We start from the raw sequence: 15,900 nt of genomic DNA on the forward strand, positions 1-15,900 counted from the left end.
ATTTTTCATTATATTTAGATATAGATACCTAATATTAGGCTTATAAAAAATTAGACAGAACGAGTCTGTTGCGAGTAGCATGCGCCCACAGGACATTATCTGCGGCGGCCTTGTGGACTATCACGGGTTGTATTCCTCTGCATGTGTTAGAGCAGTAGAAAAGAAAAGAGACATCTCTATGGGAGAAGAAAGCATTTGACAACAGCTATAAAAAAAAGAAAGGGAAAGATCAATGGAAAAATGGCAAGAAGAGTGGAACAACAAGGAAGATGTTGCTCAGTGAACAAAGATGCTGATCCCGAGACTAAGGGACTGGGTAGATTGTCTGTTTTAGGGCGTATCTTCATAGGTTCAGAAAGACAGATGCAGATAAATGCCTATACTGCGAATATTCCGACACTGTTACTCACACAATGCTGGAGTGTAATAGATGTACAGTGGAGAGAAACAGAATGTATAAAGAAATAGGTATGAACCTTGTGACTGTAAGAGATGATCGTAAAGATGACGGGAAATACGGAGGGATGGAATAGTGTTCACAATTACATCCAAGCAGTCATTAAAAAAAAAGGAGAAGAAGAGAAATACCAACCGGGCTAATGACAGAGATAAGATCTAATTACTATTTTAATGGGAATAAGTCGCAATTGAAGGTTAAAATAAGTTTATTGACGTTTGAATTTTTGATCTTTGATCTTGCACTGATAACTTGTTTATACTCCAACAATTAATACAAAAAAGAATAGCGGTTGGTACAAAAGTACATCTAGCCTTCATCGACCTAGAAAAGGCGTATAATACAGTTCCAAGACTTAAATTGTGGCAAGCTTAACAACAACTCGACATTAGTCCATACCTTTTAGGAATAATCACAGAAGTATACAGGGATAACACTAGTTACCTAAAAATCGGATATAGACTATCAGAGCCAATAAAAGAAACTAAAGGACTAAAACAAGGATGCAGTATGTCACCCTTACTGTTTAATTTATATATTGAGGCAGCCCTCCAAAATTGGGAAAACACTGCCAGGGAATGGGAATCCCCATAGGAAATGACGTACTGTTCTCCCTAAACTTTGCGGATGACCAAGTCATCTTAGCTCAAGATTCTTATGATCTAGAATTTATGATAAAGTGTCTATAGAGAGAATATTTAAAATGGGGGTTTCAAGTCATCATGAAGAAAACAGAATATTTACTTAATTATCAGTTCAGATGCAAGGTTTGAAGTGTTGATAGACGAGGACGTGGAAATCAAACAAGTGAAAAAATTTAAATATTTAGATCCACTCATTGCTAAGAACGGCTTGGGAGAAACCGAAATTAAACACGAAGTAATCAGGGACGCAAAATTGTAGGATGTCTGAACTCCTTATGGTGGGATCACCACATTTCCAAAAGGAACAAAAAAAGAATAGGGCAAACCATGGTTGAATCAGTTCTTTGTTCTATGGCTCTGAAGTATGGACAATTAATGCAGACCTGAAGAGAAGATTGTTGACAGTTGAAATGGATTATTTGAGAAGAAGTGCTAGAATATCAAGGCAGGAAAGGAAGACTAACGAATCTATAAGAAATTACATGAATGCTACAGAAACGGTCATTGACAGAATAGAAAGAAGAGGTTCAAAATGGTTTGCACATCAATTGAGAATGTCTGACAAACGTTAGCCCCAAAAACTTCACAAATCGAAGCCCCCTGGAAGAAAAAAAAGAGGTAGACCTCGACGCTCTTGAAATGAAGGAATTAGAAGAGCGATGGAATCGACAGGTTTGAGGAGGAGCATGCCTTGCACCGGGAGGATTCCCGAAGGAGAACGGGAATACGGCGATAGCCGTCTTCAAAATGTATTGTATTTACAAGTTCGATTAATGTCAAACGTCAATAGCCTTATTTTAACCTTCAATTTTGGCTTATTCCCATTAAAATAGTAATTACTTTAAAATGCCACAAGAAAATAGCTTCAGAACAATAGATAAGATCTAGATAAGAGAAGGGAGTGTTCCAAAAATGTCGTCAGCCTTACAGTGGCCATCCCACTTTCGGAGTACGGTACGTGCGACAGTCAACTGCGCATAAGTAAGAGAGGGTGGTTTTAGTTGGTAGGTAGGATAATAGATACCTGAATCTTTGGAACTGCTATCTTTAGTACTTTAAATTAAACTAAAACCCAAATTGTAGGGACTCAACATGGAGGTAGCATAAAAAAATTTCAAAACCCCCCCTAAGACAAATTCTGGGTGCGCCACTGCACTAACGTACTTCGGAAGGCAAGTAAAAGGGTCAGTCCCGACTATGTAAGTGGTAGTTAAGTCATGTTAAGTACGCTTGCGCGACCTGAATACTTCAACTGGGCTTAAACCAGGAGGTTACACGAACTTCAATATTTTTTTTTAAATAGCCGTGATTACTTGACATTATATTAACCATGTTCTAGTTCCAACTGTTCTAGCGTAATCTTTAGCGATTGTAAGATCCCATTTTTAGCAAAAAAAAAACACAGCAACAGTGATAAAAATGACTCGCTATGAGAACTAAATACATCGGAGGTAGTGGGAAATCTTATTCATATTTAAATAAGTGATGGATTTGACCGTTACTTGGTGGAAATTCATTTTATCTACCAATAAAAGACTAAACACTTTGATTTTTAAAACTTACAAAATTTAATATAATTTGTTGTCATTATACCTCTGTCGGCATAGTGCCTTTCTTAAGTGATCTATTTTTAGCATCTGTTTACATTTTATAGTCTTTAATTGAAAATACTGATTGTCTCAAGTTGGTTATTCAGAATTATGTCTGTAGTTTTTCATTTGTTTTTTTCCATAGATTTTAATAAAGGTAGCTTAAGGTCTTTATTTTGAATGTGAAAAATTTTAAAATGGTCATTTAAAGAATGATTGTGGTCTAGAAGGTGAAGTTTGTAGGTAGAATCTGTTTTACTATTATTGAAAGCCCTTTTTTGTTCTACTATCTATTTGTTTCAAATTCTACCAGTTTGACCAATGTAAGTTTTTAGGCAGTGGCCACATTTAACTTTATATACACCACTGTGTGAGTGCTTTTTCTTTTGACTCTTGTTGTTCTTAATATAAACTACTATGCATAAGTTAGGGATATAGCTAAATATTAAATAAAAAATAATACAACAATTATACAACTGTTACTTATCTATATCAACAATTAATACTATTTTGTTTTATTTTTTTTTCTAAGAAATAAATAATTAAATTAAATGAAATTTATCAGTTGTTTATAGTTTATTATCCCATGACACGAAACCGAAAAATCACTTGAAAAATCAAAAAATTACTGGGAGCTATTTTTTAATTGGCATATCTGAGAAGTATCGATAGAAAGCGATTATCTTATGGTTATCGAAACTTTTACTGCGTTATGAAATTTTAGCAAAAAAGAGAACTTTCATTCATTTTAATATTGTGAAAATATTGAGAGAACAAAGGTCATTTTCAAATGGCTTTGTCAATACTTGGAATGTTTTTTTTTATTCTGATTATCTTTGCAAGGTCTCGAATTTTCATGTTTTTTAAAAACTGTAATAATCTTTAATTGTTTCTTCTTCACGTGCCATCTCCGCGACGGAGGTTGGCAATCATCATGGCTATTCTGATCTTAGATGCTGCTGCTCTGAATAGTTCAATTGATGTGCATCCGTACCATTCCCTCAAGTTACGCAACCATGAGATTCTTCTTCTTCCTACACTTCTCTTGCCCTGGATTTTCCCTTGTATAATCAATTGAAGTAGGTTGTATCTCTCATTATGCATAACATGCCCCAGGTATTGCGGCTTTCGTATCTTGATGGTTTCCAATACTTCCATTCTTTTGTTGATTCTTCTCATGACTTCGTTGTTTGTTACATGCTCGGTCCATGATATCTTCAGGATTATTCTATACACCCACATTTCAAATGCTTCCAACTTTTTAGCAGTCGACGCGTTAAGTGTCCATGCTTCTATCCCATAAAGAAGAGTCGAGAAAATATAGCACCTTGCCAGCCTAACTCTCAAGTCCAATTTTAGTTCTCTTGCACAAAGTACCTTTCTCATTTTATTGAAGTTTGTACGTGCTTTCTCTATTCGAACTTTGACTTCTTTGGAGTAATCGTTTGTGTGATTAATTATTGTGCCAAGATAGTGGTAGTTTTCAACTTGTTCTAACTACCGTTAGAACGTAAGCCTGACAATTAACTACCGTTAATTGTCAGGCTTTCACCATTATTTTGGGTTTTTGATATCCTCATAAATTTGGTTTTCTTGGTGTTTATTGATAATCCATATTCCTCTCCATACTCAACTATCTTGTTCATTAGCTTTTGGAGGTCTCGGAGGTTGTCTGTTATTATGATAGTATCGTCCGTATATCTAATGTTGTTAATTGGTGTTCCATTGACCTTGATTCCTGCTGTTTCTCCCTCAAGAGCTCTTTTCATAATTTCTTCAGAGTATGCATTGAATAGTAGTGGTGATAATACACACCCCTGTCGCACTCCTCTTTTAACTTCGAACTCTTCTGATGTGTGTTCATTAATGCGTACGTGTGCCTGCTGTTTATAATATAGATTTGTTATAATTCGAAGGTCATTGTGTTGTATTTGTTTTGCTTTGAGGATGTCCATTGGCTCTTTGTGGCGGACTTTGTCGAAAGCTTTGTTGTAGTCTATGAAACAGACGTACATATCTTGGTTCACATCCAAGCATCTCTGGATTAGTACGTTGAATGCAAATAGAGCTTCACGGGTACCTACGCCATTACGGAATCCAAATTGAGTTTCTTCAATATCCATATCAAGTGTTTTGTAAATGCGTTTATGAATGATCTTTAAAAACAATTTAAGTGTGTGAGACATCAGGCTTATGGTATGGTGGTCAGTGCATTCTCTAGCATTTTTCTTTTTTGGGAGACAAATGAATGTTGAGGTCAACCATTCATTGGGTATGTCACCCGATTTAATTGTTTACTTATAACTAATTGAAACAAAATAAAATACCATTGCCATTATATTGGTAATATCCCTAGCTTATGCCGCGCAGTATATTTGTCAAGATGCTGTTTGTTTTGAAATCTAGTGTTATTCCTTTCTTTTTTATGTGTTTGGCTTATTTTATTGATATCTTTTCTGTGCATGTAATCGAGCAGAATTTACTGGGTTTTTCTCTGGTGGTGAAAATACTAATTTCTAGTTGTGAAGATTTCACCTCTAGGTGAAGATCTCACAGTAGAAATTCTAAAAAAAAATAGACAAAGATGATCTCTTAACACTCCAAATTATGAGTGAGGCCAGCTCTCTTTTGAAAACTATTGGAAACGTAAATTCATCGTTTTGGTGTATTTATGGCATACATTGTTAAAAAAGACTTGTAATATTATTCAATTTTTGCAAAATAATATCTTAAGACGGAATTTGAAAGACAAGAGATTTGGCTGCCCAGAACCTTAAAAGTTTTTTAACTTCTTAAATTTCTAAAGTTCTTGAAGTCTTGCAGAGAGTTTTCTCCATCTGTGGCTGTACTAAGGGTAAATTGTTAGCAAGTATGAACGGTCTATCCTTTGAGTTCTCAGAAAAAGATAAGGAAAAAAGAAATACATACCTGATGAACTGTTTGGTGATGAAGCTCCGACAAATGCTGTTAATGTGTACCAAGTAGCTTTGTTATAAGTTATGGATTAGATAATTACGGAACTCAGTGACAAATTTAAGTTTTGGGACAAGATAAACAGCAGAATTGGATTTTTGATGAAAATTCGAATCGAATAAATGCAAAAACAACTTCCAAAAATGACAGCATGATATACTCCATTCGCTTAGCTCGGGCATATTTTGACAGATTCATTGTCGGAAACCAACAACACAACAATTCCTAGTTCTCAGTATTAATAGCTCAAGTATCCTACTATTGCAGGCTTCTTTCTTTAAAAAAAGAAGAATTATTCTAAAAAGTGGAAGTGTATACTAAACTGATCAAATTTTGGGTAGTATATATTTAAAAAATATATTTTAGTTGTTATAATTTAACATAATTATTTATTATATGGTGCAGATAAATAAATATTGATTGTTGGTAATTCACAAAGTTTTACTTTATTTAGTATTTAGTTTGTTTACTATTAATATTGGCTATGAGTACGTGTGCTTGGTTGTATAGTAATTTCCAGCCACTTTTAGTCTGCCAAAAAGAAACTATCTTCGCAAAAAAATAATTACTAAATTCACTAGAAAGTTCGGACTGGGAATAGCGAACTGAGTAAAACTGGCAAGCATCTATACTGTTAATATTAACAGAAAAGAATTTAAATTTTTAACCTTCGGAATACGGAGGTAATTTTACTTACTTTGATTACGATGATGAATCAAACGTGACCCATTTCCCTTTTATTTATAAGGAGTTTTAAACAGTCAGTACTATCAAACAGTATCTTTAATTCAACAAAAAAACAACGAAACATAAAAATTATAATCCTAAATTATTGTATTTAAATTTTTAACATATAGGAAAACATAACATAAAGATAACGGTATTTTAAACATAACGGTATAAACGGATAAACATAACGGTATTTTAAAAAGGGAAGCAAACAGGAAAATAAATGTACCATATTGAGGAAGAGATTTTGTTTGAAGTAAAGCTATTTGTAAGAAATTTAACAAATTTGATTACTCTCTTCCTAGAGCTATAAAAAAGGGGCTTAAATGTTCTTTGTTCCCAAAAAAATGACGATTGCTCTCAAATTTCTAACAAAGCAGCCATTAAGTTAAGAAATAAAAAAGCTGAAAGATATCAAAGAATTAGGTATATAAAAATACAAAATCTAAAGTACGGTTACATTCTCATAAAGGACTATATCGGACTTCTCATTCGTTTTGGCGAAGTGCAAAAGAGAGATTTTTTGATACGGTCATCTGCGGTAATTGCAAAAGGTTTTTAAAATTAATCTTTAACTAATATATGATAGTTAGTTACTAATCTAATTATAAATAAAATGTTACAATTTCTTAGGCAAAGAATAAGGGAATTTTTTTAAAACTTTGACCGTTTAAAAGACTTTACAACTACAGTTGTAAAGTTTGTAGGTGTTTCTTTTATTTTGTAAAGCGGAAATACTGATTCAGTTTAAAATATATTAGAATAGGTTTTTGTTTAGCAACTATTCTAAAGAAACTTATGCTGTTAACCAAATATATTTAACTTAATAAATTTAACTTTTTTACTTAATAACTTTAACTAATTTACTTTAAACAGATAATATCTTAAACTTTAACTACATATTATATTTTTTATCTTTTGATAAACAGGGGGAACTTTGGGATTTGGACAAGCTATAGGACACGCTGACTATTTTCCAAATGGAGGCGAATCTCAACCAGGTTGTGGTTGGGATTTGGTAGGAACTTGTTCTCATTCCAGAGCCTACGCTTATTATTCAGAAAGCTTACGGCATAACTTTCTCGCAAGAAGATGTACTGATATCAAACAATATAAGAAGGGAAATTGCAAAAACATTGACGTTAACGATTTTTCAGTAATGGGAGGATTTACGATAGATTATAAGTGAGTATATACGTATATTTTTAAAAATATATAACATAGAAACAGGAATATGCCATACATCTATAAAACAAATACAAATGGCAAAAATTAGATAAAAAGTAGAGTTTGAAAAATAATACATGTTTTACAACACAGCCTTATTTTGTTAGTTGATCTAATTTAACGAAAGCATATAATATAATACCTATATATTATTTTTATACAAGTATTTATTAAAAATCCTAATGAAAATTTTAATAAAATTTCTGAAATTTGCTCTAATCTAATATGGAATAGTATGTTTTATGTGAATATTTAAATATTAATCATTTTTAATTTTCAATTTTTTTGTATTATTTTTTTTTCAATCTGGTCTTCCTAGATCTTGCAAAAGTAGCAACTATTCACGGGTTTAATGAACATAAAATATTAAAATAATAATAAAATTTGTTAAAACTGTTTTGCAGTTAGTTCCAGAATTGTATCCGCCTGACAACAAATACATGCAAATGCCGCTTCTAGTCTAAAAATCGTGGCATATTATCGTGCACGTTGCGTTTCCAGCACATAGCATTTCCGAAAAATATAATTTAAATGGTTTTAAATATGAACAACGCACACTGTCCGGAACATTGCGTTTCAGACACTTAACGTTTCCGTTCAGTATATTCAAAAACAATATTTTACTGATGCCGACGGCTGCGTAACGAGTCGTAACCGGTTTGTAAGGATAATGTTAATTAGATACCCGTCGTTTTTCCCTTGTTGTTTATTTAGGTCTTTGTTTAATTTTGATACAGAGTATTTAAAAAAATTATTTTCGATGCTATTTTGTCATTTATGCATGTGTTTTTATTGCTTTGTGACAATTAATCACGGAAGTGATAAACAATTAGGAATTTAATAATAATTAATAGGTTTAACAATTATTTTAGAATGAATAGCATTCAGTTTAAATATGTTTTAAATTTAATTTCACCTTCAGTTAAAAAACAAAATAAATACTACATTTAACGAAGCCATACATATCAAACCAAAAAGTATTTTTAGAAAGAAGAGGTATCACTTCCGTACAAAAGTCCTAATTGTTTATCACTTCCGTGATTAATTGTCACAAAGCAATAAAAACACATGCATAAATGACAAAATAGCCTCAAAAATTATTTTTTTAAATACTCTGTATCAAAATCAAACAAATTCCTAAATCAACACTAAGGGGAGAACGACGGACATCTAATGCACATTATCCTTACCAACCGGTTACGACTCGTTACGTAGCCGTCGGCATCAGTAAAATATTGTTTTCGAATATACTGAACGGAAGCGTTAAGTGCCTGAAACGCTATGTTCCGGACAGTGTGCGTTGTTCATATTTAAAACCATTTAAATTATATTTTTCGGAAACTAAACGCTATGTGCTGGAAACGCAACGTGCACGATAATATGCCACGACCTTAAAAGATAAGCTATCAGCTTATCAGGCATTATGAGATTTTTATATCTAAGTCTGCTATAACTGTTTCTTGAACAGCAATATACTTTTGTGAAATATTTTTAAGATAGAATCAGGAAAGAATCTCTCTCTCCTGATGCCAACCAATGTGTAGCTTCGTCATTTTTTAATAATTTTAATCTGTTTGTCCTTGCGTCGTGTTGTGTTATTGTATAATTTGTAATGTTTATAATATTCTTAATATATTGTTGGATAGGCCAAATTTAACGAAATGCCCCTGAAGATGCTTTAGTAGCGAAAATACTTAGGTAAGATTTAATAAATGAACTGTGCTCGATATCTCCCTTTTATTTGATTAAAGATAATAAACTATTAGTATATTCTTCTTTATCTGGAGCTATGTATAAAGCTGCAAGTTAGCGAATATATATCCAATTCTCTTATATTGTTTAATTGTCGAGGGATAACCAGAACACTGTTATCGGCATCTCTCTCTTGCCGTTTCTCTATTACTGAGGATCATGATTTCTTTCAATATTCCTAACATTTTTTTCCAGTGGTTTCTATCTTCAGCTGCTCTGAGAGCTTCGCAGAATCACTTTTCAGCTGATTTTCTAAATTAGTCGGACATCTAGTTGATGATCGTTCTCTTGATCTTCTCCCCGGAACATTTCCAAATAATTATTCCCTCCAAACTATCGTCAACTCAGCGAACCACGTTCGAACCACGTTCACGATCAAAAAATTGCAGAATACGTTGCAGAAATATTGTGGACAGACTTTTTGTAATCTCGAGTCGGTTTAGAATGGAGACGTTTGTCCTATAAGCTGTCCAAGGTATGCGTAGCATTCTTCTCCAGCACCACATCTCAAAAGTATCAATTTTTTGGCGCTTGCATCCACGAGGAGTCCAAACCTCTGCCCCGTCTATATTGAGAATACAAAGGCATTCACCAGTCTCGTATTGATATTTTGAAAGACAGATCTGTCTTTTCAACCTTAAATTGGGCGACTCATCGCATTTTCCGACATAACAATACGTCTCCGAACTTTTACTTCATAGTTACCATCGTTAGTTATACTAGATCCGAGATAAGACAAAACTGTTCACTATCTGGTATTCCTGTAACATGATAATCAGTTCAATAGTGTGGAGTCTATCACAGTTTGCTTTGGGGTGAGGCAGATCCGGACGCAAAGGGAGACGCAGTAGAAGCATGGGCTGAAACAATTGGTCTCACATTAATACATGATTTTAAACTTCCATTATCCTTTTAGATCAGACTTTTTGAAAAAAAAACTATAACCTGATATCTGGTTTTTGAAGATCGATGTGCCAAAGTAGTACATAGTCTAAACAAAAACTTCAGGAGAAAATTTATTTAAAAAAGGAGATATAACTTCAGAAAGACAAACTGGGGAAAATATGCAAACACGCTACATTTTAACCTGCTACGTCTTTAACCAAAATCGGAGAACTATGAAAAATTTAGAGAAATAATAAAAAATATATTTGGAAAATTATCTCCAAGGAGATGTAGACAATAATGTGTTTCCGGGATATCTAGCAAAACCAAAGAACTAATGGGAACATACGAAACAAATTAAGGCAGCTGACCATTTTAGCCAAGAAACAGTTGACCCAGTAGCCCTACTTCAACATCTAGATCAAGCTAGAAGGGAAAAGTAGATCCAAATCCTAAAAAAATATGGACATGACAGATAGTATCAAAATAGTATGTAACTAAGTTGAAAAAACTTAATAATCCTAAGGAACATAAACCAATTTACAAAGTTACAGCAAACCAAGCTACTACTCAACTCGGTAAATGGAAGAACTAGAACCGATATAAAGATCCAAACACTAGAAGAAGACTGCATCAGGAGGCAAAGCAAATAGCAACTTTATTTATACTAAATGCACTTCAAATGGAAAAGCTACAGCAAAAGCTACTTTGATAAAACCAGGAAAGGACCCAAAAAATTTCAGTAAGAAAATCTTCCTATTTCCCCGTTGTGTTAATTTTTTAAATAATATAACATACTTCCTGGCTAGAATAGAAAAGAATGTTGACAAGAATTTCATTCCACAACAAGGATAATTCAGACTCGGCAAATCTTGCATGGGCCAGGTCCTCGCATTTGTAGAACAAAACACATTGAAGAGGGCCTCAAAAAAAACTTATCACAGGGGCTGCTGTAAGGCTCCAGATATTGCTCCACAAATTTTACGACACTTTCAAAGACCACCATCTAGTTAAAGTCGGATATTGTGTACTGAAAAACAGACGTTTTTCCGAAGGGAATACTTTGAATGCAGAGAAAAACTCATGCCGAGTGAAACCTATTACTTCCACTATGCTGTCAATCTTGCAATATGTGCTTGAGAAAAAAGTTTTAAAATGTAGAAGAGAGCTCAAACCTGCCTTAACATTATCCCTTTCTAGGCAGATAATATTCTTTAAAGTACAGGCATGCCGATGCCTGCTTTTTTTGTGTTTTAACCACGTTTTAGCACATGTAAGCGTAGTTCACACACTACAACTGATCGTTCAAGGGAAAATAGACAGCAGAAGGGGTCCAGGGAGGAGAAGACACTCGTTGCTCCAAAACTTGCGGCAATGGTTCGGATTGTCATCTGCTGAACTATTCAGATCTGCCGCAAACAAAGTCAGAATAGCCATGTTGATTGCCAACGTTCGGAACGGACAAGGCACATGAAGAAGAAGAAGCGTAGTAAATGCAAACGTTTATTAAGAAACAGATTGACTTCCGTGGGGCATGGTAGATAGATGAGTTAATTAGAGCATAGGCAAAGATTGCTTCAAACCGCACCCGATGTCAGTTGTTTAGACATTTATTAATTTGGTTGGTCTTTATTATTCTTCTTCTTCTTCATGTGCCGAGCTTGATTATCGAGCGTTGGCTATCAAATTGGCTATAGTAATATGTTGACGGCAGCTCGGAAAAGAGATGCAGAGGATCTGTTAAACCAATCTCTCAGATTTTTAAGCCATGACGTTCTTCTCCGACCTTTATTATGGCTATGTTAATTCAAGCTTAAAATGTACTTACTCTGTTACGTTGTTCTAAGATCTAAAGTAACGTTTAATAAATAGCAATATGCTAAGAGGTAACTGCAAGACTTGCAAGACTCTTGCTGCAAGACCAAGACCAAGACCAAGACCGGAAGTGCAATACCAAGACCAAGACCAAGACCAGGTGCATTGCCGCAAGACCAAGACCAAGACTGTCTAAGTCTCGTCTTGTTCTTGCATTTGGGCAACACTAGTTTAGGGCAAAGTTATTTGGCCCATCTTCCATTTATCATTCATATAATATTTGTCGTAACTAGTAGAGCCGGTTCTTTGAACCATCTTTTCCACTAGATTTACTCACTGTAACTGCTTCATTTATTCTCAGTACCATTCGTTCGCAGACATTCAAAGTAATTATTACCCTTTCGTTTTGCACCAAAACATTTACTGTCAACAAAGTACTGTTCGTTGGTATATTACATTTATAACAATAGACCAGAGACCAAACCGTTTTCTCACAACATGCGATATAGGTATCTAACAACTTCTTTTGATAAATTTGATAATAACAATATGTAATAAACAAAATATGCAAAAGAGTAAACGTAATTTTTTACTTATAAACAATATAAATGTAAAATCGCTATTTGCGATTGATTTAACAAGTTCAAAATGCTATTCATGTTCATATCTTTTAGTACAGCTGGTGATTATTACCTCTTCTGGATTGATGGAACTATTTCGTGTATACCAGCACGATATACACATATATTTCTTAGCACTTTGTTTTATATTTTCTGGATAACCTCATCAAAGCGCATTCCCAGAGCTGCACGATCTAACCTAACAACCTAACAACCTAACCTAACCTCTTAAAATCATACGAACAACCTGAATTTTTTTGAGAATATAAATTTTTGGCAAATTTTTGAAAAGATTCAAAAAAGTTTGGCACTCCTTTCCCCGCTATTCCCCTTAAAACTCCCTCAAAGGCTGGGAAAACGGAAAACATCAATTTACCAAGACTCTGTACGCGACAGAAAAAATGTTTCAAACAAGAAATGTAGCTGAGATTATTCTGGACAAAAACGTTTGTTTGGACTTTTTCTGTAGAATGAACTGTTTTATTCAAAATTATCTCTGCTACACTTCTTGTTTGTTTGACACATTTTTTTTCTACAATGTACAGATTTTTGGTAAATTGATGTTTTTTTGTACTCCTCTTATAATGGAATATTTTAGGGAAAGCCTGAGGTTACGAAAAAAAAACTTTCATGCACCTTTTTGGGGTCCCAAAATTGATATTTTCAGTAAAATTCAGCTTGTTCGTACGATTTTTAGAGGTCATGACCACTGAACTAAAAACAAACACCCAATTTTATATTAGCTATTATATTTTTGTTGCAGTGCAAGAGGAAGTTACTACCTACTTACCAACAGCAAACCACCATATGCTCGGGGATAAACTTCTATATAGTTGACTCCAAAAAGTCAGTAACAGATTTTACAATATATGTAGGTATTTGTATAATTAGTTTTTTTATATGTTTATAATTAAAACATAAATTTTTTCTGGTAGTTTTATTTATACCATAAATGTTTTAAATGTCTTAATGTTAAAAAATAATCTTCTTTATCCCATATAACAGAACCAGTTTACTAAGAGTATCTGGTGGCTTTAATTGTTTGGATAACGAATACAAAGCCGAAAATCACAAAGCGATGCTCCGCATATGTATATTGTCTTACTTTTGATAAAAGCTACACTTGATTTTTTTTTAATATATTAGAAACTACTGTCTATAAAATAAAACAGTATATTTTTTTTCTCGTAAAATGAAGGGAATGCAACAAACCATTGGCGATGATATTTGTTGACTACAAGAAAGTTTTCGACACCATAAACCATCAAAAAATTTTCAAATCTTTTAAAGAATGCCAAATAGACCATCGCTACACCAACATAATCAAATATATTTACCAAAATGCCATAGCTAGCGTAAGACTATCTAAACAAGAAATAAATCAATTCTGTATACAGCGAGGAGTACGGCAAGGAGACACCGTCTCTCCAAAGCTATTCACGAGGCTTTTAGAACATACTTGTAAGAAGGAATATCTAAACAAGCATGTTATCAACATAAATGGAAAAAAGCTCAAGTGATTTGAGAATTGCAGATGACATTGTCCTTATAGCCAATTGTATGGATGATGTAATAATAATGTTTGAAAAATTATATCAAGCTTCTTTGGAGGTCGGACTAAGGATTTTTATGAATAAGACGTAAATAATGACTAATCTGGTGCTAAATCGAAATATTGCTGTTGATGAAAGGAATATTGTGCAGACTACATTGTATAAGTACTTAGAACATAAAATTCGGTTGGGCAGAGATAACCAGACATGTAAACTCCCACGTCGCATAGCATTACCCTTGGCAGCAAACGAATAAATACGTCGTAGAACAAAAACAACAAACGCCATCGAAAGAATCGGTTCGCTAAAATGAAATTAGGCAGGACATGTCACCAGATTATTAGACAACTGATAAACAAAACGTATTGTCGAGTGGATACCAAGACAAGAAGCAATACGGAGCAGAGGACGCCCACCAATTAGATGGACTACGACCTGAAGAATGTTAGTAATAACTGGATGCAAGTTGCACAAGACAGAGACAGATGGAAAGAGCTGAGAGAAACCTATGTCCAGCACTGAACGCATACAGGTTGATGATGATGATGATATATGGAACATAGGAACACATTTGATTCTCAATAAAGTTACGATTAACAAAGTTCCCTTTTACCCTCAATCAAGAAAACTTTTGTTGTTTTATCGCACTTATCGGTTCTCAGCCTAATTTTAAGATTTAGAATTAAAAGGCGTCTTCTAGGATGTAGTTCTAAATAAAATACCAAACTTTGAACAAAGTGGATCGTTTAATGGTGGAATTATAAAATAAAACTGTTAACATAAGTTATATCAGTGTGGTTCAACCTTAGGCACGCTGGCGGCATGAGGCCCAAGACTCATTAAACTGCGGCCCTCGCGAATACATTTTAAAAATATTGCCATTAATAACTTTTACCTGTTCCAACCCTGTCTAACTTTCCGTAATCTTAAGAAAGTAGTTAACCTTGAACACCCACTCGCGATGAGCGGGCAATTAGCTTCAGTCATCTGCACGTGTCGTGTTGAATTAACAGTGGCAAATAAATCAAATGTTAAATTCAGAATGAAAAGTGCCAAAAAAACACAAAATTTCCGAAGAGAATCGTACGTTCCAAGGAAAATGGGAAAATCAATATTTCAATCACTCGCGGTATCAAAAGAATACAGTATTAGTAGGCATTATGAAACCCAGCACAAAACAAAGTACGACAAATATCATGGTGAAGCTCGCAATACTCTTGTAAAAGAACTTAAAGCTAAATGGAATGAACAAAAATCTATTTACAAAACCGACAGATGTTCAATCATCAAGCTTAGGAGCATCATATGAAGAATGTTTAGAGCTTGTCAAAAGTAAAAAAGCATTTAGAGATGGGGAAATGATCAAGCGGTGTTCGTTAAAATGGCGCGATCCTTTGGAGATGAAAAGATGGCCAAATATTTTAAATGTGTTTCAGTTTCCCGTCAAACTCTATCTAGAAGTCGATGAGCTGAATACTCGCGTATTTAAAAAAATAATCGACACAGTTCGTGATTGTTTGTACTACTCCTTAGCCCTGGACAAATCTGTTGATATCACTGACAAAAATCAGCTATTAATTTTTGATAGATGCGTCAGTGAAGACTTTTGTGTAACTGAGGAACTTTTAAAACTGCACCACATGGAAGACGGGAACA

General features: G+C 33.9%; 1 protein-coding gene across 1 annotated transcript in view; it reads left to right on the forward strand.

Annotated features, from left to right (window-relative positions):
- LOC140439059 (pancreatic lipase-related protein 2-like) overlaps positions 1-13,618 on the forward strand; it is a 43,715-nt gene extending 30,097 nt beyond the window's left edge. The window contains exons 5-6 of the mRNA XM_072528708.1: positions 7,322-7,577; positions 13,455-13,618. Of these exons, the coding sequence (XP_072384809.1) occupies positions 7,322-7,577; positions 13,455-13,512 (314 nt within the window). The 3' untranslated portion in view covers positions 13,513-13,618. The remainder of the gene's footprint in view (positions 1-7,321; positions 7,578-13,454) is intronic.
- Positions 13,619-15,900: the final 2,282 nt, after the last annotated feature.

Source organism: Diabrotica undecimpunctata, chromosome 1 (assembly GCF_040954645.1).
Source record: "Diabrotica undecimpunctata isolate CICGRU chromosome 1, icDiaUnde3, whole genome shotgun sequence".
NCBI classification, from domain to species: domain Eukaryota; kingdom Metazoa; phylum Arthropoda; class Insecta; order Coleoptera; family Chrysomelidae; genus Diabrotica; species Diabrotica undecimpunctata.